At 65.4% G+C, this 22,490-nt stretch overlaps 1 protein-coding gene across 2 annotated transcripts; it reads left to right on the forward strand.

Annotated features, from left to right (window-relative positions):
* Window positions 1-687: 687 nt before the first annotated feature.
* Window positions 688-21,939, forward strand: AKT1 (AKT serine/threonine kinase 1). 2 transcript variants are annotated; one of them, XM_048219995.2, is made up of 14 exons: window positions 688-787; window positions 3,397-3,535; window positions 13,108-13,236; window positions 15,751-15,862; window positions 16,005-16,152; window positions 16,296-16,427; window positions 16,500-16,565; window positions 17,860-17,928; window positions 18,089-18,214; window positions 18,290-18,418; window positions 18,501-18,715; window positions 19,137-19,224; window positions 20,733-20,835; window positions 21,070-21,939. In XM_048219995.2, exons 2-14 carry the CDS (start codon window positions 3,490-3,492, stop codon window positions 21,147-21,149), a joined length of 1,443 nt encoding a protein of 480 aa, XP_048075952.1. In that variant the 5' UTR covers window positions 688-787; window positions 3,397-3,489; the 3' UTR covers window positions 21,150-21,939. The 2 variants fall into 2 exon arrangements, with proteins under 2 accessions (XP_048075952.1, XP_044245882.1); XM_044389947.3 differs by lacking the exons at window positions 688-787; window positions 3,397-3,535 and adding an exon at window positions 8,483-9,193.
* Window positions 21,940-22,490: the final 551 nt, after the last annotated feature.

Raw genomic sequence — 22,490 nt, forward strand, 5'->3', positions numbered from 1 at the left:
GCTCAGGGCAAGTCCTCCTTCAGCGCAGGGGCCTATGACCCCTTCCTCCAGAGCCTTCCCTCTCCTGTGTGTGCATTCCAGCCAGCCTTCCACGCCCGCTCACGCCTGACCTCCATCAGTCCCCTGCACACGGCTCCAGGACCACTCGCTTGGCTGGGTCTTCGGACTGGACCTTTTAGGGTCATCTTGGCTACTCCCCGGCCCGCGGCACGGGCTACCCACTTGGGGCACCTTTGGAAAGGCACACTAACCCAAGCCACCCCCACGCCACGGAGGCAGAAGTCCGGGGATCGTCCCGGCGGAACCGGGCCGGGAAGCGCGAGGGCGCCCCGGACGCGCCGGGAAGCCGAGGCCGGGGAGCACGCGGCCCGGGCAGCGTGGACGGCCCGCCCGCCGCGCGCTCCCGGCGCCGCGCCCTCACCCGGGCCGCGCCGGGGGCGCCCCGGGCGGCGGAGGCGGATGTGGGCGGGCGGCCGGGCGGGGCGGCGCGGGGCGGGGAGAGGGCGGGCCGGCGGCGGCGGGCGGCGGCGGCGGAGGCCGGCGGCGGGACCGAGCGCGGCGGGCGGGCGGCCGGCCCAGCGCAGCAGCGCAGTAGCGCAGCCGGAGGACGCGAGCCGGCGGCCGCCACGAGCACCGGGCCCGGCGGCGCGCGAGGCCCGCCCGAGCAGCGCCCGCCCGCCGCGGCCTCCAGCCCGGCCCCGCCCGGCGGGCGCGCGGGGATGCCGAGCGGCGGGCGCCGGAGGCCGCGGCCCGGCTAGGCCCGCGCTCGGCCCGGACGCGGCGCCCGGTGAGTCCCCGCCCGCCGCCCGCCGCGCACCCGCCCGCCGCCGGGGCCCGGATTTCCTCCCGCGGCCCGGTGCTTTGTTCCCGGCCGGCGGGGCGCGGGGCGCGGGCCGCGCGCAGCCGGGGTGGAGGAGCGGAGCAGGAAGTGGCCGAGCGCGGCCTGGGCGGGGAGGGCGCGGGCCGGGCCGGGCCGGCGGCGGCGGGGGTGCGGGCCGCGGCCCGGGCCTCCCTCATGACCTTGGGGAAGCGGCTGGTCGGGCGGGCGGGGGCGAGGGCCGAGGCGGGCTGGCCGGCCGCGGCGCACAGTAGGTGCTCAGGGGCGCCTGGGAAAGGCTTGCCCCAGGCTTCGTTCAAGTTTGTGGGTGGGCCTTGGGAAGGAGACCTCCCTTACCCACAGACAAAAAGTTGTACGTGATGGCGAGGTGCCCGGGCCAGCCCACAAAGGACCAGCAACCCTCCTGGGCCCCGGAACTGCTTCCTGACCTGGGTGGGCTCTGGAGGTGCTGCCCACCCCATCCCAGAGGCTGGGGACTGGCAGGGGGCTGGGACTTGCCCCCCAGGCTGGGGGATGGGGGCAACTGGGGAACTTGTCCGGGGGCAGGACTGGTTCCTGCGTATTGCCATGGTGGGCAGAGTGGGAGGCACGGGCCTGTGCTCCTTAGCCAGAGGGCCCCGCAGCCTTGCTCCAGGCTACCCCTGGCTGCTCTGAGCCCCTGGACCTCGTGAAGGGTGGGGGTGCATTGGTTGGGCTGGGTCCTTGCCCTCTCCCAGCTGAAGGTACAGTTCACGAATCAGTGTTTGGACACAGAGGGAGGGGGCCTCTAAGAGCACAGGCCATTTTTTGGTAAGTTCTGTAAATAATTATGGCAGTAACACTTTATGGTAAAGGAGCTTGCTGTGCGGAAGCCGTGGGAAACGGGGACCCTCTGTCCCCTCAGCCCTGCGCCCAGCGGCGGCTTGCTGTGTTCATTTCTGTGCAGATGCTTACCACCCTGTTCCTGTGCACGGATATATTTTTACACACGGGGCTCGACAGCTGTCTGACTCTGTCAGTGGCAGGCCCTGCTTAGGCCAGGGTGGGGGCGGGGGACATCCAGAGGTCTTTGGGTCCAGCCCTCTGCCTCCAGGCCACGCCCACTTGTGTCCCCAGAGGGGCCCCTGCCTGCTGTGCGGGGGCTCAGAGCCCTGTCCTTGGAGGTCTCTTCCTTCCTTGGATCTTGCTTGCTGCCTGTCGCTGCCCCGTGGCCTTCTGAACGTATTGGCTCCTCTCCTCCTGGGGCAGCGGGGTGCGTCTTCCCTGGCCTGGCAGTACACACGGGCAGTGGGGTCCTCCTCTTCTAAATTTAGCCTAGGACCGCCCGTGCAGAGCAGCCTTCTCTGGGTCCCAACCCCTGCCTCAGGAGGCCAGTAAGGCCGTTGCCTGAGAATGTCTAGGCAACTGGGAGGGAAGACCCATGCTGGGATCCATTGCAGAGCTCCTCAGGGTTCCTCCTGGCCTGGGATTCCGGGGCACGTGGACGGGGGTCTCTCCTGGCCTTTCTGCAGGAGTGCTTGTGTGCAGGGCTAGCAGAGGACTGTGCATAGGAAGAGTGCTTTTTCCCAGAATGCCCAGAATGGGTGAGGTGTGAACTGGGTTTTGAGGGATGCCTAGGAGTTCATCCAGCAGGGCGCGATGGGGAGGCCATTCAGGTTCAGTGGTGAAGTGTGTGTTCAAGACAAGGCCGCTGGTGGGCCGCTGCGAGCCAGCGCCTCTGCATTTGTGCAGAGCACCCCCATGTGTTGCCTCCTGAATGCTGTAATTATGGGCCTGTAACCACCCTGGACTGGGTGCTTCTTACAGACAGGACCCGTCTGAACCTCTCTTTGTCCCCAGGGCCGAGCCTGGCAAAACCAGAGATGCCTGCTCCGTGTTGGCCCAATGAATGAACCAGATTCAGACCAGCAGGGGTGCTGTGGTTTAGGAGGGGCTTGGGGTTTCTTGGGGGGAGGTTTTTTATGTCACCCTGGAGGGCTCTGGGCTCTCATTTGTGCCAGCTGCCTGGCCTGGCCGTACTTGGTTCATGTTTGAATTTCTCTTCTTTCCTAGTCTGGCCCAGGAACCCTGGGCCCTGCTCCGAGAACTCCAGTGCATGGGGGTGGGGGAACAGCACGGGCAGGGAGAACAGGGGCACCCTCACTAGGGGCTTGGGGAGGCCAAGCAGTCAGAGGGGCTGCCTGGAGGAGGTGGCCTCTGCTGGGTTGGCAGGTTGGGGAGGCTGGAATATGCCAGGAGGGCCTTTTGGGGATGGGGGTGATCTGTACAAAGATGTAGGCGCAGGGGGCATCCCACGCTGAGGGCCGGGGGGTCAGAGAGGGGTGGCAGGGGGACTGCGGCCCAGGTGGAGGGGAGGCCTGGCCCCAGAGAATAGTTGGAGTCACGTGAACTTTCAGATGCCATGGTGGAAGCAAGTGGGGGGTGGCGGTGGCTCTGAGGGCTGTGAGCAGGGCAGGCCATGTGGGAAGGGGGACCCCGAATGGGACCCTCAGTGCGGATGGCTTCCCGGGATCACTGCGGGGTTGGGGGGCGGCCCCAAGCTGGACACCACCTCATCCCCTTCCCTTCAATCCTTCCAGAGGCTGGCTACGCCGGCTGGGCTCGGGGAGAGCCCGCCGAGAGGGGACTGTGAGCGGCGCTGGGGCTGCCCCGGCCTGCTGGAACTGGGCACCATGAACGACGTGGCCATCGTGAAGGAGGGCTGGCTGCACAAGAGAGGTCAGTGCCCTCGGGGGCGGGGCGGTGCCGGGGTCCGGAGATGGCCTGCAGGCTTCCCCTTAGGTGGTGTGGGGCCCGTGGGCTGGCTGGCATAGCGGCTGCCTGGCTGGGGCCCTTGGGCGGGAGAGCCACTGCCGCCTCCCTCCCTGCTTTCCTGGAAGGCAGCGAGGACACTGGGGCCCATCCAAGGCCCGGCTCGCTGGCGGCCCGGGGCACTGCCCGAGGGCTCCTGAGGGCAGGGCAGAGTTGCTTGGCCTGGCCTGGTGCCTGCCTCAGGCCTGGGCTGTGGGGTGGGGGGGCCCTGCACCACCCCGGGGCCCAGCTTGGGGCGTGTTTGTGCTGGAGCAGTGAGCTGCCTGAGCTCCGCGCCAGCCCAGCCTCCCCTGTCCGCACTCACAGGGCCCTGCGCCCAGGGAGGGGCTTGGTGGGTCCTGGCGGGGCTGGAGCCGTGGCCTTGTCCCCTGGCTTTGTGGCCTTGCCCACAGCCCCTGCCCCACGGCCCTCTGTTGCTCAGGAATGGGTAGTGGAGGATGGACAGGCCTCAGTCCAGGTGCCCCTGGCAAGTGACTCCCTCCTGCCTCAGGGCGGGGATTAGCTACCCCCCCACTTCCTCTTCCTCCAGACCTGTTCCTTCCCGAAGCTCTGATGACCCTAGCTAGCTAGTTCACCGCGCCTCATGCATGCCCCGCAGCAAATGGCTGGAGGGTGCCCCATCCTCACCCCAGGGCCCCATAGGCTGTTGGGAGGGGGAACCTCCCCTGCGAAGGGAACAGACAGGGAGGTGGGGCAAAAGCGGGTGTCAGGAGACTGGGTTTTGTAGGATGCATAGGAGCTCCCCAGCAGAGAAAGCTGGGAAGCCGCAGGAGCTGCAGTGGAAGGTGAGAAGTGGCAGGAATGAGGGATTGGGAGCTGTAGGGGGCTTGAAGCAGAGGGTCAAGGATGGGGTCAGCTGTGTGTTTCTAGAGCTTCCTTCAGCAGCTGTAGGGAGGACGGTGCTCCAGGACTTGAGACAGAGGTGAGGAGGCTCCAGGGCCTTGTGGTCCGTGGGGAGCCCATCTGCATAGCTTCCCCTAAGCACCCCCGCACCCACCTGCCTTCTAGATCCCCTCCCCTACTGCTCACCTCCTCCTTGCTTCCCCAGGAGTCCTGCTTCCTGCTTGGAGCCCCTTTGCTGGGTCCAGCCCTGTCTGCCTCACCTTACAGCCCGCTTTGATGTCCCCTCCCCCTTCACCTGCCCCCGTGCCTTTCCTCTGTGCCTGGCAGCAGCACGCATCCACAGCCCCCTACCTGAGACGAGTACCCCTTCATCCTTGGCAAACGTTTGTTGACTGACTGTTAGATTAAGGGCTGATGCAGGAGCTGCTTGGGCCTCAGGGCTGCCTAAGGCCCCTGACCCAGTTACTGGGACATCTACTGGCCAGCCAGGCTGGGGCAGGGGTGCCTTTCTGATACCTGGGTGAATTCCAGGTTGCCACTCAGGGCATGTGCCTTCTGAAGGGTCTGGGGGGTTAGGGTATCAGGCCCAGTGGGGCATCCAAAGAGCTGAGTTTGAATCTGACTTAGCTGCTTCGTCATTGCCAGTCTCTGTCACCGCATCCTTGACCCTCTGCTTCAAGCCCCTACAGCTCCCAATCCCTCATTCCCTTGAGCTCTTTGGGCCCTGGTTTCCCTGCGTACATGATGGGAATGGCGGCGGGGGTGGCCTGGTGACGTTCGGCTTGTGGTTTATCGAGGGCCCTAAGTCAGGGTACGGTCAGCCTCAGCAGCCTCCAGGCCTCGCTGCCTGTCCTCTGCTCCCCTTGGGGAGGTGGGCATCCATCTGTGGAGAGTCACCTTTGGGCTGTTTCCTGGGTGTCGTGATGCTTCATGCTCTGGGCCAGAGCAGCTGCCGTGGGCAGAGGGGGTCCAGCGTGGGTGGTGAGTTCCAGCCCTGCACTGACCTGTTCTGGGGGCCAGGCAAGCCTCTGGGCCTCATGTCCCAGTGTGTCCAGTGGGGAGCTGGTCCCCAGGAGGGCAAGCTGAAGCTGTTAAGGGCTCAGGGTCGCTGGGAGGCAGGCGGGGCAGATGGGGCAGACGGGGGTCCCCAGAGGCGGGTGGGCTTCCCGAGCAGACCTGGGTGTTTTGACCCACGTGTCCCGAGCGATGAGCAGACGCCCCAAGCAGCGAGCAGTGCTGGTGGCCGGTGGGCTCAGCATTGCTCAAAGATTTGCATTTTCAAAGGTTTGGTCCCTTCTGTGCATTCTCCTGATTCTTAAAGGTTGACAAGTTAAAAAAAAAACAAGCGTTCTCCAGGATGTAGGTCTAGCTGAGCTCAGCCTGTGGCGTCCGGTTTTGTCCCCAGACTGCTCTGTGCTCAGGCCATGGGCTGGGTCTGTGCAGCGGGCCGGGGCGTCCCTGCCCGCTGGCCCTGCTCTTGGAGCACATGACCATATGCGCACCGTCTGCCCAGCCAGGCTTGTGGGGGTTTTCCTGGGGGTCCCTGACCCACGGACAGGCCGGCTGGATCGGGTGGACCAGGTGGACCAGGAGGGGGGAGGAAGGCGGTGAGGAGCTGGGTGGAGGCTGAGAGAGGGGCTCTGAGCCTGGGTGGGGGGCCTCGGGCAGGCACCCCTGTGCCCGCTCAGGCTGGTTGTCGGCCAGGAGGGACCAGCAGAGGCGCGCACTCAGCTGTCCTCACCGGAATGCGGCGCGGCGGCCGGGCCCCTCTGGGCAGCTGGCCTGTGGGAGTGGGGCTGTTCTGCTCCTGGAACCTGCATGGAAGCGCGTCACCAGCGCGGTCTGCGGGCACGTGTGCACCTCAGCGTCCATCCTCCCCCAGCAGAGGGGCGGCGCTGGCCCTGAGTTCCTGGAGCTCCGTGGGCCTGGTGCCTTTCCTTGCATGGGTCCCCCTGTGGTTCCAGGCCAAGCTGCCCTGGCATCTTGGCGGGGGGTGGGCTCCAGGGCTCTGCTTTCTCCCACCGCCCCTCCCTCAGTGGTGGCGAGGTCCTGTTTCCTGCCGTGGCCGTGGCATTGCCTGTGTCCCTCCTGTGGCTCTGAGGTGGGGACACGGTGGTTCCTCCTACTCCATCCCTGGCCCTGTGGTCCCCATGTGGAGGCAGCCTGGGTCCCCCTGGGGGGACGCGGCCGCTTTGCTGAGCAGATTCCAGGGGACAGGCCTGCGGGGCGTGTTTGACGCGCTTCTGAGCACCAGCGGCCCTGGGGTTGCCGCGGAGACCCTGCAGCGTTGTTCGTCTGCCCTGGGGTGGGGGTGGGGGTGCAGGTGCTGCAGTGGCCTCGCCAGGGCGTGGCCTCAGTGGGACCACCTACGGTGGACGTCAGCTCCTCCGACCCTGTGCCCCAGGCTGTAAGGTCAGGGCTGCCCTGGGCCTCCCGTGTGCCTCAGTTTCCCTGACTGTCAGGGGAGGGGTGGCCCCAGCACCCATCCAGGTCACGCTGAGGTGGCTGTGGCTTTGGTCCCGGCAGCCCCCTGGTAGCTCGTGCCATGCTGCGTGTCTGTGAGGGCCGGGGGGCAGCTCGGTGCAAGGGCAGCCAGGCCTGGGACTGGAAGGTATGCTCCAGGGCCTGCTGGCCCGGGTGTGTGGCCGTGACCGTGGCCGCCACCGCGGGGGGCTGTTTCCTGTTTTGTGAGCATGTTGGGTTCTCCGTGCAGAACAAACAACAGAAGAGGAAGCTGGGGTGACGCGCTCAGGGGGTGAGGGGTCACCACCCGCCAACCCTGGGTCCCTTGGCCCGAGCTGGTGGCCCCAGCAGGTGGCTGTGGCATGCTTTCTGGGCAGGGCTGCCCTGCGGTGGGCCGGCCTCCATGAAGGCGGGTGGGGAGGGGCCTCGCTCCCACCAGCTGGCCCTGGACAGAGCAGTGCACTTGATGCAGAAGGGACCCTGAGGCCCGGAACAAGGGGGCCGGAGCACTGTGCCCAGACCCCCACCTGCCGGCAGCTCTCAGGAGAGGCCAGCCTGAGTTGCACCAGGCCCGGTTCCTAGAAGTGCTGTGGGGCGGCGCGGGGTGGGAGCTGGGCCGGCTGCCACTGGTGTCCCTTCTGCCCAGGCACACCCAGCCGGGCTCAGGGCCAGCGGGCCCTCCCGTAACTGGAGCCCGTGGCTGTGGCTCTGTGCCCGCTCGCCGGGGCCACCCCGCAGTGGCTGATGCCTGCCGTTCCTGTCCACTTGCCACGCCCAGCCCCTGCCCAGTGGCCGCACGGCCAGGCCCCCCAGCCCAGATCTGGCTCTGCACAGGCTGGCAGAGGTCCCCGGGATTCCAGGCTGGGGTGGGCCAGGCAGGGCGAGCCACAGGCCAGCTCCTGGGAGCTGCACATCCCCTGCCGGGCCCAGCCCTCACTTTCCTTCTCCCCGCATTCAGGTGTGTGTCTGTAACCGTAAGAAATAGTAGACCCTGTTTCGGGAACGTGAGAATCAATGGCCTGGTTGGGGACGGGTTCCTCTGTGCTGCTTCTGCCAACCCTGGGTGCTCTGAGGTGGGATCTCTGCACTCTGGATTTCGGTTCGCAGATCTCCAGGTGGGTCCCAGGACTGCAGCCCCCTCTCCCCAGGCCTGTACCCCGAGGGGCCATCGGATATGGGGGCAGCTGGTGGACTGATGGGCCTGGGGGCTGCCCGCTCGACCTGCCAGCTCCCTGGGATGCTCGTTGACGCAGAGGCGTGGCTGTGGCTGCCCTGAGCCCCCCACCACACCCCACACCCAGGTCTTTGAAATACAGCCTCCCCGAACCCCACTGTGGTGAGGCCAGGTGTGTATCAGTTGGAGCTGGCAGGTGACCCAGTAACTGGCTTGTTGAGGAAGACTGGGACTAGGTGGGGGATGGGGGGTGGGCGCACAGGCCCAGGCTGGTGCAGGGAGAGTGGGCAGGGGCATAGCGGAGGGCACCAGGGCAGTGGGGCTGTGGCCTTGCCCGAGGGGGCTCTGGCTGAGCAGTGGTGTGGGTGAGGGGCAGGAGGCTAGCAGTGAGACAGCGGGTGTGGGCACGGGCCATGGGGACCAAGCCACGTGGGCACATCCCAGGGGACGTGGATGTGTGGCAGCCAGGCTGGGACTCCGGGTGGCCTCGCCTGCGTGCAGACGGCGGTGCCCGAGGAGGAGGTGGGGTGCGCGGCAAGGCCGGCGGCCCGGTGGGACGTCTAGGCAGAGATGATCTGCAGGCAGAGTGGGTTTGGACGTGGCGGTTGGTGGGAGGCACTGTCCTGAGGCAGGAGGAAGGCGAGGAGCAGCCCCCAGTGCCTTCCCTGTGCTCCTGAGTCTTCCTGTGTGCATTGGGCCGTGACTTTGGGGGCCTGCCTGCTGGATAGCAGAGCCAAAGACCTGTGAAGGTCTGGGCAGCAGGACCGGCATCTCTGCTCGTCATCTGCGACCTTGAGAGTCCCTACTTGGGCCTCAGTTTCCCCAGGGACCTGGTGGGCATAATGGGCCTTGTCCTCTCTGCCTGCCAGGGGGTCCTTCTGGGAGGGCAGGGCAGGGTGGTGGCCGGGGGAAGGTCCAGCCAGGCTCGAGGGCCATGGTAGGGGAGCGTATGTCCTCCTCCACATGTCACCCCTCTGCTGGGCACGGAGCGGATGCCTCCTCCCAGCCACACCTGCCGTCCGAGCCCTGCCTCCAGGAGGACCCCGTGACTGCTGCCCTCGGAGAGGCTCCGTCTCGAGGAGCAGGTTGGTATAATTCAGCCCCACAGGCCCAGGGCCCTGTCCAAGTGGGGTTGTGAGACCCCCCCCCTCCCGGTTTCTGGGGCTTCAGGGCTTTGGACCTCAGTCTGTGGCCCAGTATCCTGCTAGGGGGTTGGGGACACGGGACCTGGACTTGTGCACAGGCAGAGGCCTGGCAGGCTGGGCCCCCCCAGATGACCCGTGCCTGCTGCCCGCCCACTGCCTGCCCCCTTCCTGGTGGGCGGCGATGGATGGGCTGCCGTCAGCAGGGCTGTTTGCTCACTGTGCTGGAGAAGGTAAATGGGCGCCCGGCAGCTGTCGGCCCGCGATGGATGTGTTGGCGGCAGGGGACCGCACGGTCGCCGCTGTCAGCTGGCTCCCGCTCCCCGGGCCTGCTGGGGCTTGCTTTGCTGTGGAGAAACAGCTCGGCGCCGCCTGGCACCCTGCCAGCCGCCTGCCACCGCCACCACGGCTGTGGCAAAGTGTTTATCCAGCAGTTTCCCTGGGAACTGGGAACTCGGAGGGAATGTGCACGGAGCTTGGGGCGCGGTGGCTGAGTGAGCTGGGACCCAGGTGTGGTGTGCCGTGTGCTGACACCTGGCAACGTGGAGGGCTCTGGAGAGTCAGGCCTGGGACTGTGGTGGGACCCCCGGCTTGCCCACAGCATGGGTCTCAGCCCCCAGGTCCCGTGGGGTGCCCTGACCATAGCGTGGCTCAGGACACATGCCCGGGAGCCACGGCGGGGGCAAGCCCTCAGCCTCTGCCTGTCTTGTCCCCAGGCCCTCGCCCCGTGGCCCTGTCAGGGTGATGTGGGCTGTGGAAGGCCAGGGTTCCTTATAAGGAACCCCCCTTCCTCTGGGGTCCCCCAGCCTCTTCCTGGGCATGAGCTGGCTCCCAAGATGAGCAGAGATGTTAGAAGGACCCTCCTGGTGGAGGACACATGGGAACATCGAGGGGGCCAGTGCTGGGAGCTGAGGGGCCCTTAGAGAGGCAAGAGGACGTAGGGGAGCTCTGGTCTGGGCAGAATAGGAGCCTGGCTAAGCCTGCATGCCCCCACCTCCACCCCAGCTGGAGCCCTTACTGTGGGTACACGAGTCCCCTTCTCTGGCGGCTGGGCAGGACATGGTCTCCGAGGGGCGGGTGTGGTGCTGCGGGGGGCAGTATGGGTCCCTCCGTGACCCTAGCCCAGGGCTGGGCTTCTGAGAGAACCCTGAGTGGGGAAGGAGATGCTCTCCACCCAGGGACAGACCCTCTGGGTAGGGGTGCCTGCCCCCGGTTTCGCCGTGGCTCCTGTCTGGTGGCGGCAGGTACGGGTCCTCCTGGCTGGGCTGCTGAGCTGCGTGTAGGGGACTCCGAGGCTGGTGCTGGCCTTGTGCTGAGACCCCGTGTGGGCCTTGGTCTGCAGTGTTTGCACGGGGTGGGGTGGGGTGGGGCGGGCGGAGAGCCGCTCGGGGGTCCTGGGCTTTGGCTGTGAGTGGCAGGGATCAAAGCCATGCCTGAGGCCTGGGTACAGACCACGTCCTGCTGCCCCCCGCGTGGCTGCCAGATCACCCTAGCTGTGAGCAGGCATTTGTCCCCACAGGTGTGGTGGGGACCCCCATTTAGGCTGTCGTGTCCTAAAGGGCAGACTCGGGCCCCCCTGTTTGTCACCTGCCCAGAGTGAAGGCTCCGGAGTTCCCGCCAGCAGCACCGGCTAATGTGTGTCCCCACCCAGCGCCCACGGCCCCAGTCCTGTGCATGCCCCACGCGGTCCATCCTATGCCACCCCGAGCCCTGGGAGGGAGCAGGGCTCTGGGGCCCCCATCTGTCTGGGCTGGACTCATTCAGAGGCAGGCCATGGCCCAGGATGCATCTGGCACTGCCTCGGTGCCCAGGTGACCGCCAAGCTGCACCTGCCAGGCAGAAGGGCTGTGTGTGTCTCATAGCTTTGGCCCCGGCCTCCCCACTCCTCAGGGGGTCTGTGTGCCGGGCTGCCCAGGTGGGGGGCTGAGTGAGGCCGCCTTCCCTGGCCCTCCATCCCACCTGGGTGTTGTGTGGCTTTTGGGCTCAGCCATGTGGGGCACAGGCGGCGGGCAGCTGGGGACCGACTATGGCCCCGTTCAGTGCCCTGGGGCTGGGGGCTGGTGGAGGGCCCAGCAGAGTCAGACCTTGTCCGGGGCTCAGCCAGGTCAGGTGCCTGCCCCTCTGCTTCTTCTCTGCCAGTGTTGCTCCCTTGCCCCCCCCCCCCCGTTCTGGGTTCCAGAACCTTCCTAGCCCTGGAGTGGGGTAGGGGGTGAAGGCTACTAGACCACAGGTGCAGGGCCAAGTGGCCGGGGTGAGTCCTGGGTACTTAGCGCACTGGCACCCCTGTTTCTGGGATCAGGGACCCATTGGGGAAACTAAGGTCCGCTCTGGCGTGTGGGTGCTGGTGAGCAGCTGCACACGTGCCGACTGCAGGCATAGGGCACAGTGCTGGGGGGCCGTGCCGGGCGCGGTGGGGGCTGGCGGCAGTTGGTGAATCAAGATGGATTTTCGGGGCTGCGCGGGCGAGGCGCTCATCAGTCTCCCCGCTCAGTTAGCATCCTGGGGAGCGGCAGCTGGCGGGATGGGAGGCACTCCATCAGGGGCCGACAGCTCCAGACTGGCGCGCAGGCGGGTGGGAGCGAGCGGCCCGGGACGGCACGGGTGGTGGGCTACGCGCAGCCCCTGGAGCCTACTCTGCTTGCGCCCACCCGCTGCACTGGCGGGGAAGGGGTATCTGTGGGGGACTCCCAGCCACCAGGGGCACGAGCAGTGTCCACACGAGGCCTGACCGCAGCCTTCCCAGCCCACCGTCTTCATGGGCTGAGGCGGCTCGGCGGAACTGGGCGGAGATCCTGCTAAATGCTGTTGGGGCACAGGGCAGGTCACTGGCCATCGCTCAGGTCCTCCCTGTGCCGCCAGTGTTGGACCTGGAGGTGACCCCCCCATCCGCCTGCAGCCTGGCAAGCCCCCCACCTGCCGGTGGACAGGAGTGGAGCAGAGGGAGGGCTGGCTCTATGGCCACACCCAGAGGTCCTTGGTGGGTGGGGAGGGGCTGGGCAGGGAGGGGCGGGGAGCACAGTGGAGGTGCCCAGTCCTGGATGGGTGGGGCCTTTGCTCCTCCCCCTCCCCTGGGGCTTAGCTGGGAGGGAAAGGTGGGGCCCAGAGCTTGCGGACCCCAGCCCCACCCCTCACCCCCCGACCTGCTGCCCAGTGGCCCCTGTGATAAAGCAGTTGTCTAATTAGTAAGTTCTCCGTTGTTGTTCAAACTCCTTGCTCGGCAAAATGTAAATGAAACATTTTTTTCTGGGTGTCAGTATGAAAAATGACAGTCGCTCGGATATCGCAGAGGACATCTGCTCTGCTTAAGTGTGAACGCTTGTTTATGGCTGATGTGGCAAAACTTTGGGGAAAACTTCCCCGCTGTGTACCTGGGTAACCCATCGTGGGCTGCAGGGGTCAAGGGTGGTAGGTCGTAACCCGAGGACCTCACAGACACCTCCTGGGTCTGGCTTCACCGTGGGGCCCTGGACAGGGAGTGCTGTCACATGGACAGTGAGAGGCTGTCCCAGTGCCCAGCCTGGGGGGTTGGGCCCTCAGTCTCACTCACTATCCTCTCAGTGCCACACACCAGGCTCCAGCCTGCAGGCTGTGGGCCAGCTGTGGTGGACAGTCCACTGGCCACGGTCACTGTAGTAACTGGCTGGCCCCAGGTGGGTGGGGAGAGCTCAGCCCTGATACCCTGGTGGGTGGCCTCCCAGCCATGCTGGGAGTGAGGGGCAGGGGACAGGGTCCCAGGGTTAGCGTGTCCTGTCTGCTCGGGTGCAGCGAGCTTCCAGCCTGCCGCAGGGACAGAGTTTCTGTGAGGAGGTGGAAGCAGGTCCAGTGGCCGTGGCCCCTCACTGCCCACATGTCCGCAGGGGAGTACATCAAAACCTGGCGGCCCCGCTACTTCCTCCTCAAGAATGACGGCACCTTCATCGGCTACAAGGAGCGGCCCCAGGATGTCGAGCAGCGAGAGTCCCCTCTCAACAACTTCTCTGTGGCTCGTAAGTGCCTGCGGTCACGCTGGGGCTGCAGCCGGGTACTGCTGGGCGCAGGGGGCCAGCCCTGGCTGGACAGGTGGGCAGGGTGCCAGAAGTCCTCTGTGCCTGGCAGCCCCCATGCTGACATCCCCCAGGCCTCCATGTTTGGGGCCAGCAGCAGCCAGGGACAAGGTGGGGCAGGGCTGGCTCTGAGTAACCGTGAGAACTGGTGAGTGGCTGGTTCTGGCTGGTGGGAGCTTTTGGTGCTGAGTCCCAAGGCTGGCAACCCTGGGGCTAGGGAGACCTGGCCATGGAGCTGGGCTGCCAGGGGGCAGGGGGGAGGATGCTGAGCCAGGCAGGCCTTCCAGCCTGGTCTCTGTTTCTGGTCTAGCTGCTCTGGAACCTGACTCTGCACTGGGGCTGCCCAGGACACAGGCCTGGTGGGGGCAGGAGGGTGAGGGAGGGGCTCATGAGTGGACAGGCCTCCTGGGTCCCTCTCGGGATACCCTCAGGTACAGAGCGCGGTGCCTGCTGTGGGGGTCTGGGCTCCTGCACACATCTCCACTCTCTGGCTCGCTCTGCTTTCCCTGCTGTTCAGCCTGGGAGCCTGGGGTCCTCTGGCTCTCCGCATCACCTGGGGCAGGTTCCGGTCCAGGGTCTCAGGAGGAGGTAGCGTGGACTGACGGGGTTGGGGGCGCTCCTGGACCTTGGCTGTCCTGCCCACCCTCCCAATATACCCGGCACTGTGCTGCAGGGGCAAGGGGCATGGCCAGTATACCCTGGCCTGAGGGCTTCTGTCAGGGAGGTTCCAGCCTGGGGGTCTCCCAGGGAGGCTTCACCGTGACCTGGGTCCAATGAGTTCTGATTCCCTCCTTGCCCCCCAGCCTCAAGCTTCCATAAGGCAGCTGTTCGAGTAGAGATCCCAGGGTGAAGGAAGACCAAGTAGGCAGGCACCATCGTCCCCTGTAGCCTGGTGGCCATGTGGGCTCCCCCTGGTGCCTCCTTGGCTGGGGCTGGGTGGGGCTTCAGGGTTCCGGAAGGAGGCTTGGCTGGGGTGGGTGCCACCTTGTTGGCAGGGGCGTGGGGACCCTTAGGAATGTTCTGTATAGGCACAGTGCAGAGGGGATGAGGGGGCTCTGCAGAGGTTCACAGGCTCCAGAGGGCTGCCTGAGCAGGGGGGGAGGGGCTGGGTCCTTGAAACCAGGCCATAGGCCAGCTGAGCTCCAGCCAAGGCACAGAGCCATGGGACAGGGAGGTAGCTGGGCTGGGGCCTCTGCGGCCAGGGGCCTTTCCTTGGGGATGGATTCCGGGTCAGGGGACAAGAAGTCAGGGTCTGAGATGGGTGCCAGGCACCTAGGTCCTGGGAAAACCTGGTCTCTGATGAGCGAGTAGGAGGTGGGTGTGCAGGACGGAGAAGACCAGCCACAGGGTTTTCTGTCCCCCACCCCCTGTTGACACAGGCCACCCTCCCCATAAGGCTGGCCCCAAGCCCCCTCCTGGCTTCCAGCCCTGATGGACCACTGCCTTACACCCTGCTGAGCCCAGTTAGGGCTCAGACACTGGAATGTTGGAAACCCTTGTACTGGCCCTGGGCCCCCTCTCCGCTTTCACAGGCTGGGCCAGTATTGGCCTAGAATTTCTCAGCAGCACCCCCGACTGCCTCACCCCTCTGGGGCCTGGTGCATCCCCACAGTCCCTGGGCTCCTGGTGTGTGCACGCATTCCAGGTGTGTGTGAGTGCGCCTGTTGTGTGCATGCTCCCGGTGTGAGTGTGCTGTAGGTGTGTGCGTGCCCTAGGTGTGTGTTTGTGCTCCCGGTGTGAGTGCTCCCGGTGTGCACGCATTCCAGGTCTGCCCGTGCTCCCAGTGTGCACGCATTCCAGGTCTGCCCGTGCTCCCAGTGTGCATGCATTCCTGGCGTGTGCGTGCCCCTGGTGTGTGTATGCATGTTCCTGCTATGCATCTGGAACCCCCAGCCTCTGGGGGAGGGGTGCCATCAGTGTGGGGTGGGTACAGCCCGAGCAGCCTCCAGGGTGGGTCATGTCCTCCAGCCCCCTGCCAGGACAGTTGGCGTCTCTGAAGGCTGAGTCACCACCAGCCTTTACCCTGGGACTGGCCCTGCCTTGAGGGGGCAGGGGGCCGGCAGTCAGTGCCGGGAAGATGGCAGGAGGTTCCCGCTCAGGGGCCAGCTGCTTTCCCTCCTGCCGGCCCCTCCCTTGGGCACCCATATGCCTCACCGTCTGGCCAGTCGAGCTGTGGCCTGGCCTGCAGCCTGGGCTCAGAGACTGAAGGACCAAAGATGATGGCAGGCGGCTGAGCTGACCCAGCCTCAGCCGTCCCCACGGGGGCACCTCACTGCTCCAGAGCTCGGTGTCTAGGCTGGAATAGGGGTCCAGCCCCATTTTACAGGGAGGGGAGCCAAGGCTTGGAGTGGATACGGGAGAGGGCCTCCCATGACCCAGTGGTGGGGTCCTGGGGGTGGGGGCAGGTGGGCCATGTGGGTGGGGGTGTGTGCACTCACCTGCCTGCCCTGCCCCCAGAATGTCAGCTGATGAAGACGGAGCGGCCCCGGCCCAACACCTTCATCATCCGCTGCCTGCAGTGGACCACGGTGATCGAGCGCACCTTCCACGTGGAGACACCCGAGGAGCGGTACGGGATGGAGACGTGGGGACGGGCGGGGTGCCAGGGCCCTCTGCTCCCTGGTGGAGGGCACACCACCCTGTGGGGAGCTAGGCTTGGTGTCCCCAGTGCCCAGGCCCGCGTCACGGGGCCTGACCTGCTGGCCCTGCAGGGAGGAGTGGACAACTGCCATCCAGACGGTGGCCGACGGGCTCAAGAGGCAGGAGGAAGAGATGATGGACTTCCGGTCGGGCTCACCGAGCGACAACTCCGGCGCCGAGGAGATGGAGGTGTCCCTGGCCAAGCCCAAGCACCGTGTGGTGAGGCCCTCCCCCAGCTTGGAGGGGCCTGTTGGTCCCAGTGTGGCCACGGGGAGCCCTGTGTGGGAAGTGAGGCAGGGAGGCGGGATTCCGGGGGGGGCTGGGGTCCCCCTGACCCCAGGTGCCGGCCCGCTGCCCTGCAGACCATGAACGAGTTTGAGTACTTGAAGCTGCTGGGCAAGGGCACGTTTGGGAAGGTGATTCTGGTGAAGGAGAAGGCCACGGGCCGCTACTACGCCATGAAGATCCTGAAGAAGGAGGTCATTGTGGCCAAGGTAGGGCACAGGGCCGGGGCCTGGCTGGGGGCAAGCGGGGAGGCAGGCAGCTCACCTGGCCCTGTCTTCTAGGACGAGGTTGCCCACACGCTCACGGAGAACCGTGTTCTGCAGAACTCGAGGCATCCCTTCCTGACGGTGAGCCCTGGAAGCCCCGCGAGCCCGTCTCCCACGGACCAGGGCTGGCGGGCTTCAGAGTTCAGCTGAGGGTGGGCACACCTCCGAGGAGGGCCGGGGGTGGAGGCGCCTGATGTTGGGAGGGGGTGAGGGCTTGTTTACTTCCCCTGGTGCACTCAGGGTGGGTGCCCTGAGTGTTTCTCTGCTCTGCCTGAGGCCCTGGGAGTCCCCCAAGCCCCCATGCCAACACTTCTGCACACCACCTTCCGGCTGCTTCCCCTCTGAGGCACAAGTGTGCAGGGTCCCTGTCCTGGGGGATACTCAGCCCAGGAGGGGTGTATGGAAAACCGTTAGCCTTCGTGAGCATCCCGGGCTCAGCCGGCTCCTGGGAGGTGTGGTAAGAGCTGGTCCGCGTGGAGTGGACAGGCTGCCACCCCCCACCCGGGCTCTCCCTGGGGACCTCCCCCCCCCCCCCCCCCCGGGCCCTGTTATCTTCTGCTCAGCATGGTGTCCTCATCCTAGGAGACTGCCCGGGTCAAAGCAGGGGCAGAGCAGAGAAGGCCTGTCCTTCTCTAAAGTGTCTATTCCTTAAAATAGTTTCTTATGAGAAGTGACCGACATTTTTAAAAGGTCTCTTTTTTTTTTTTTTTTTTGCCCAGACTCATTCATTATGGTGGTTTTATCTCATTTGCATCAGCTTGCCCCTCTTCCTCGTGTCCAGGCTGTGTGTCCTTCCCTCCCCCTCATTGCACTCCCATGGCCACAGCACCGCTGTCACACACCACAGCGACGCCGGGGTCTGCGCATGCCAGCCCCTGACCCTCTGCCCTGGCAAAGGCATCTCCCTCCTGGGGATTCTCCACGGGGAAGGGGGTCATGTGGCGTGGCCGGTCCTCTCTGCCTGAGGTCTGTAGCTGGCCTCTTGTCCCGTGTTTTCCATGAACGGGGCTCATCCCTGGCTGCTAGGTTAGTTCCAGCATCAGTCACTTGTGGGGACGACTCGGTCATTGGGCCTTTCCTTTTAGAGCCAGGCTGCCTGTGGTGTGAGGTAGGAAGGTGGCCGGGAAGCTCTGCCCTGGGCATGTTCTCCCCTTGCCAAGGGTTCTCCCAGCTGCTGCCCTGCCTCCCATCCTGGGGGCCCAGAGCCTGGAGGGAAAGCTTCCACAAAGTCAGCAGAACCTGCCAGCTTCTGTGGTCCAAACTGGCCTGAGACTTGGTACAGAGCCCATGTTGCACATTCTTCAAGAATGGCCTGTGGGCATCAGGGCTCCTGCTGGGTCCAGGGCCCATGGTACCAGCTCTGCTTCCCTTGTAGGCCCTGAAGTACTCCTTTCAGACCCACGACCGCCTCTGCTTCGTCATGGAGTACGCCAACGGGGGTGAGGTAGGGTGGCTGTGTGGCCTGCGTGGGGCTGGCCTTCCCTGAGCCTTGGGTGTCCGCTCCCCAGCGCAGGGGCTGTGTGGTGCCCGGCCCGCAGGGTCTCAGGTACGGGGTGGGGGGTAGTTTCCTGTGGCCCGCGTTGCCTCACACCCCTGCCCCGCAGCTCTTCTTCCACCTGTCCCGGGAGCGCGTGTTCCCTGAGGACCGGGCCCGCTTCTACGGTGCCGAGATCGTGTCTGCCTTGGACTACCTGCACTCGGAGAAGAACGTGGTTTACCGCGACCTCAAGGTGGGTGGGTGGGAGCGGCAGGGGCTGCAGGGTGGTGGGGCAGGCTGGCGCTGACCTGAAGGCCACGCCCCACAGCTGGAGAACCTCATGCTGGATAAGGACGGGCACATCAAGATCACGGACTTTGGCCTGTGCAAGGAGGGCATCAAGGACGGGGCCACCATGAAGACCTTCTGCGGGACGCCCGAGTACCTGGCCCCCGAGGTGCGCCCCTACTGTATCCCCCGGGCGTCCTGGGACCCCATGGCCCCGGGTGGCCCGTGACCCCATGCCCCTGTGCCCGCAGGTGCTGGAGGACAATGACTACGGCCGGGCGGTGGACTGGTGGGGGCTGGGCGTGGTCATGTACGAGATGCTGTGTGGCCGGCTGCCCTTCTACAACCAGGACCACGAGAAGCTCTTCGAACTCATCCTCATGGAGGAGCTCCGCTTCCCGCGCACGCTCAGCCCTGAGGCCAAGTCCCTGCTCTCGGGGCTGCTCAAGAAGGACCCCAAGCAGAGGTGAGCCACACAAGCCCCCATCCCCCAGTTTCCCCTTGGGACAGTGATGCAGCTTCCAGGCCACAGCGATGGCTGATGTATGACGTCCTCTGCCAGGGCTGGCTGAGGCCAGACGGGCATCTTGACCCCAGCCTTGCAGCCTCTCTCACCTGCTTGGAAGGTGTGAGACCCCTTCCATGCCGGCAGCACCTGTCTTCCCCAGTGTCCTGCAGGAGCCGGGGCATGGCCCTTGGCACGGTGCTGTCCTCAGCCCCCCAGAGGGGCTGCACCACCCACAGCGCCCCAGGACCGTGCGGTCACCCTCGCACTGTGCTCCCCCCGCACTGCCCCCCACTGCGTGGAGACCCCCAGCGGGAGGAGCGCCCGGTGGGGGCCCGGGGCCTGAGCCGGGCTGGTGGCAGCACCTGCCATGTTCCCGCAGGCTCGGAGGGGGCTCAGACGACGCCAAGGAGATCATGCAGCACCGCTTCTTCGCTAGCATCGTGTGGCAGGACGTGTACGAGAAGAAGGTGTGTACACTCACCCGTCCACACCCATCGCTGTCCCTGCCCTCTCCCCGCGGCCCTTCCCCAGGCTCACAGGGTCTGCACTGCAGGATCTCCTCCTGAGCTCTGTGCACGGACCTCCCTCCGTCCAAGCCTCGGGAGGAGCTACGTAGGCATGGACTCCCCAGACAGGGCACCATGTGCCCGACACTGCCTGCTGAAGCCTGGCAGTGCAGTGGGGGCACTAGTCCCGCTCTCCCACTCCCTCCCTCGGACCTCAGTGCCTCCTGCTGCAGGGAGAGCCCAGGCCTGCTGTCGGAGCGCACAGGGCTATGCAGGCCCGGGGCACAGCACCTGCTTGTCTGGTGCAGGAGGGAGGCCCTCCCAGGAGTGAGGCCTGCATACATCCCTCTGCCCTTTGCCCTTGGAGGGATGTGGGAGTGCCAGGTCCAGACTGGTGGGGTGGCCCAGCAGGCTCAGGAAGGCTGTACCAAGGTGTGCAGGGCACCCTGTCACCGAACAGACTTCCACCTGGTTTCCATCCTGCCCTCCCCGTGCATGCCCATTGCCAGCCACACGCTGCTGGCTGGGCCTCTGTCCTGCCTGCAAGATGGGGAACCCCCGCTCTGCCCAGCTCCTGTCCACTTCCCTGCCCGCCAAGAGCCCAGCTGCTGCCCAGCCTTGACCAGAGACCTTCCTAGCTCATGAGGGGCAGCCCTGGAGTAGATAGGGGCAGTGCTTGCCTGTAGGGCCCTCCTTCCATGGGCCCGTCCCCTACACTATAGGCCTCGCATCTGCAGCCTGACTCCGCTGGCTGCGCTCTTGTCCTTGCACCGCAAATGAGGCCAGCCAGGCCTTGCGCTCAGGACTTGTCCCTTCCCTGTTCTGCAGAGAAGAAGGCCTGGTCTCCTCTTCTGGTGGGAAGTTGGGCAGGGAGGGCCCTGGGAGCCCTGTGTGGGTTTGGAGCCTGTCAAGTTCACCTCGTACTCCAGCACTATCTGGCTGCTACTTGTGTCCTCTCCTCCCCCCGCCAAGCCACTGCATGGGACTACTACTCGCTGGCCCTGGTGGGGATGGGACTGTCCCTTTATCATAAATTATCAAAGTGGAAGCCCCTGGCAGCTGGGCTGAGTGGCACCTGAGGAAGGGGCTGGGAGCCCACCCTATCCATCCTGTCCCGTGGCATCCCTCTTCATCTCCTTCCTAGTTCATAAGAGAACCAGAAAGAAAGTGAAGTAGGCTAGAAAAGGGAATGGACTTGTCTCCTTCTGCCTGGGGCCCTAGGGCCCTGCAGAGCTGGTCAGCTGTGGGGGCCACTGTGAGCATGGCCCGGCCTGCCCTGGGGGAGGGGCACGTCTGCAGGGCTCCAGGCCACCACCCTCCCTTGTGTGTCTCCCTGCTGGAGCCCTGTTCCATGGCCTCCATGTAGCCTGGAGACGGGAGGCATTTCCTTTGGGGGGAGGCCTCAGGTCCTAGGGGCCATGCAGAGTGCAGCCTGTCACCTGCCTCCCTCCCCCCTTTGTCCCCTACAGCTCAGTCCACCCTTCAAGCCCCAGGTCACATCAGAGACAGACACCAGGTATTTTGATGAGGAGTTCACGGCTCAGATGATCACCATCACGCCACCTGACCAAGGTGAGGGGGCCACCTCCCTGCCCACCCCCAAGCCTGCTTCTTCCTTTCTCTCCAGAAGCCTGCAGTGTTCCCTTGTGGGAGGGTGGTGATGGTGGGGGCGGGAGGGCGCCGTTTGGCCCTGGCAGTGAGAGGGTCTGGGAGGTAAGCCGTGGGGCCTGCCTCAGCTTCTCTGGATGCACAGTAGCCGCTCCCAGTGCTGGGGTCTGAGCAAATGTCCCACCCACCCGGCTGCAGGTGACAACATGGAGGGTGAGGACAGCGAGCGGAGGCCCCACTTCCCGCAGTTCTCTTACTCGGCCAGCGGCACAGCCTGAGGAAGGCCAGCTGGCCGCGCCGCTCCTGACGGCGGCTTCGGGGGACGGGGAGGACGCCCCGCAGGACGATTTGTGTTCCGTCTTTCTTTCCGGATGTGTTTGGGAGGAGCCATGCCGCTCCTCTGGGCGGGGACGGGAAGACCTTTCGTGCCGTGGCCAGGCGGCCCACCGTGAAGGGGTCACCCTCCCTGTCAGCCGGGCCAAAGGAAAGGTGGCCTGCAGGCTTTTTTAATTTATTTCATCTAGGTCTCCAGACATGGCCTTGGCCGTCAGAACGATTAGGTTCACATAGGAAAAGGTTGAGGACCTTATGCAGCCACGTGCAATTGGGGGTCCGGGTGCGCCCTGCCTGTGGCCCCTCCGTCCCTCCCGCCAGCTGTCTCTGCCCAGCCTGGGGGCACCAGCAGCAACCTGGTTATGGCACGCTGGCCTGGTCCCCTCCCTGGGGCAGGCCAGGCCGGGCTTGCCCGAGAGGCAGAGGAAGGAGGTTGCAATCCGTTGCTGTGTATTATGCTGTTCACATGCATTTTGGGGTTTTTTAATCATAGTGACAAGAAAGCCCCTCCCTCCCACCCTTTTGTCCCTTCGGGCCGTCTCACTTCGATGGTGTCCCCAGGTAGCACTCGTCCTTTGGAGCAGCTTCACTGGCCCGCCATGCGCCCAGCGCCCTCCAGAGGGGCCTTCAGGGCACCCAGACGCCATGCTGCACCAGGGCGCTTTTTACATCCAACTTTACTATTTTTACTATTATGAGACTTTCCCTCCAAATTCAATAAACACTGCTTTTCAACTCGGTGGCTTGTTTTGGTGGGTGGCAGGTGAAGAGCATGTGGGCTGGTCGGTGTGTGTGGCGGGGGAGCCCTGATTGGCCTGCCCGAGGGAGGACGGCCATCCCTGGCAGGGCTCAGGGAGCGGGGGGATGCCCAGGCTGTCCACACGCCCAGCCAGGTCACCCCCTCACAGCCCAGGAGCCCTGGGGGAGGTCACACAGAGTCTGGGACTGCGGCGGGGAGGGGCGCAGGCAGCGGAGACCCAGCCGCCCAGCGGGACGCGCTGCCGGCGCCCCCTGGTGGATGCTGGTGGCCGCTTGCTCGGCGCGCAGGAGCCCCCTGCCCAGCAAGCCACGGTGGAGGAAGTCTGGGAGCCTTGGCTTCCTCATCTCCCCCGTGGACTCACCCCTGCAGGTGTGGCCAGGGTGCCGGACGTTTATGGGTGCTGGGGCATGGGCCTGGAGGCTGGGGTGGGGGCACATCTGGAGCAGCCCCCGGTCACAAGAGGACACAGCTTTTTTGGAACCACGTAGACACACACACCAAACACTACCCACTAAAGTGTTTGGAG

Source organism: Ursus arctos, unplaced genomic scaffold (genome assembly GCF_023065955.2).
Source record: "Ursus arctos isolate Adak ecotype North America unplaced genomic scaffold, UrsArc2.0 scaffold_25, whole genome shotgun sequence".
NCBI lineage: Eukaryota > Metazoa > Chordata > Mammalia > Carnivora > Ursidae > Ursus > Ursus arctos.

Bases quoted from the DNA above. Each gene is read 5' to 3' on its own strand.
- AKT1 (XM_044389947.3), top strand. From the start codon at position 9,043: ATGGTAGGGGAGCGTATGTCCTCCTCCACATGTCACCCCTCTGCTGGG. The intron at 9,194-13,107 runs GTTGGTATAATT...ACATGTCCGCAG, and splicing joins GGCTCCGTCTCGAGGAGCAG to GGGAGTACATCAAAACCTGG. The intron at 13,237-15,750 runs GTAAGTGCCTGC...CCCTGCCCCCAG, and splicing joins CAACAACTTCTCTGTGGCTC to AATGTCAGCTGATGAAGACG.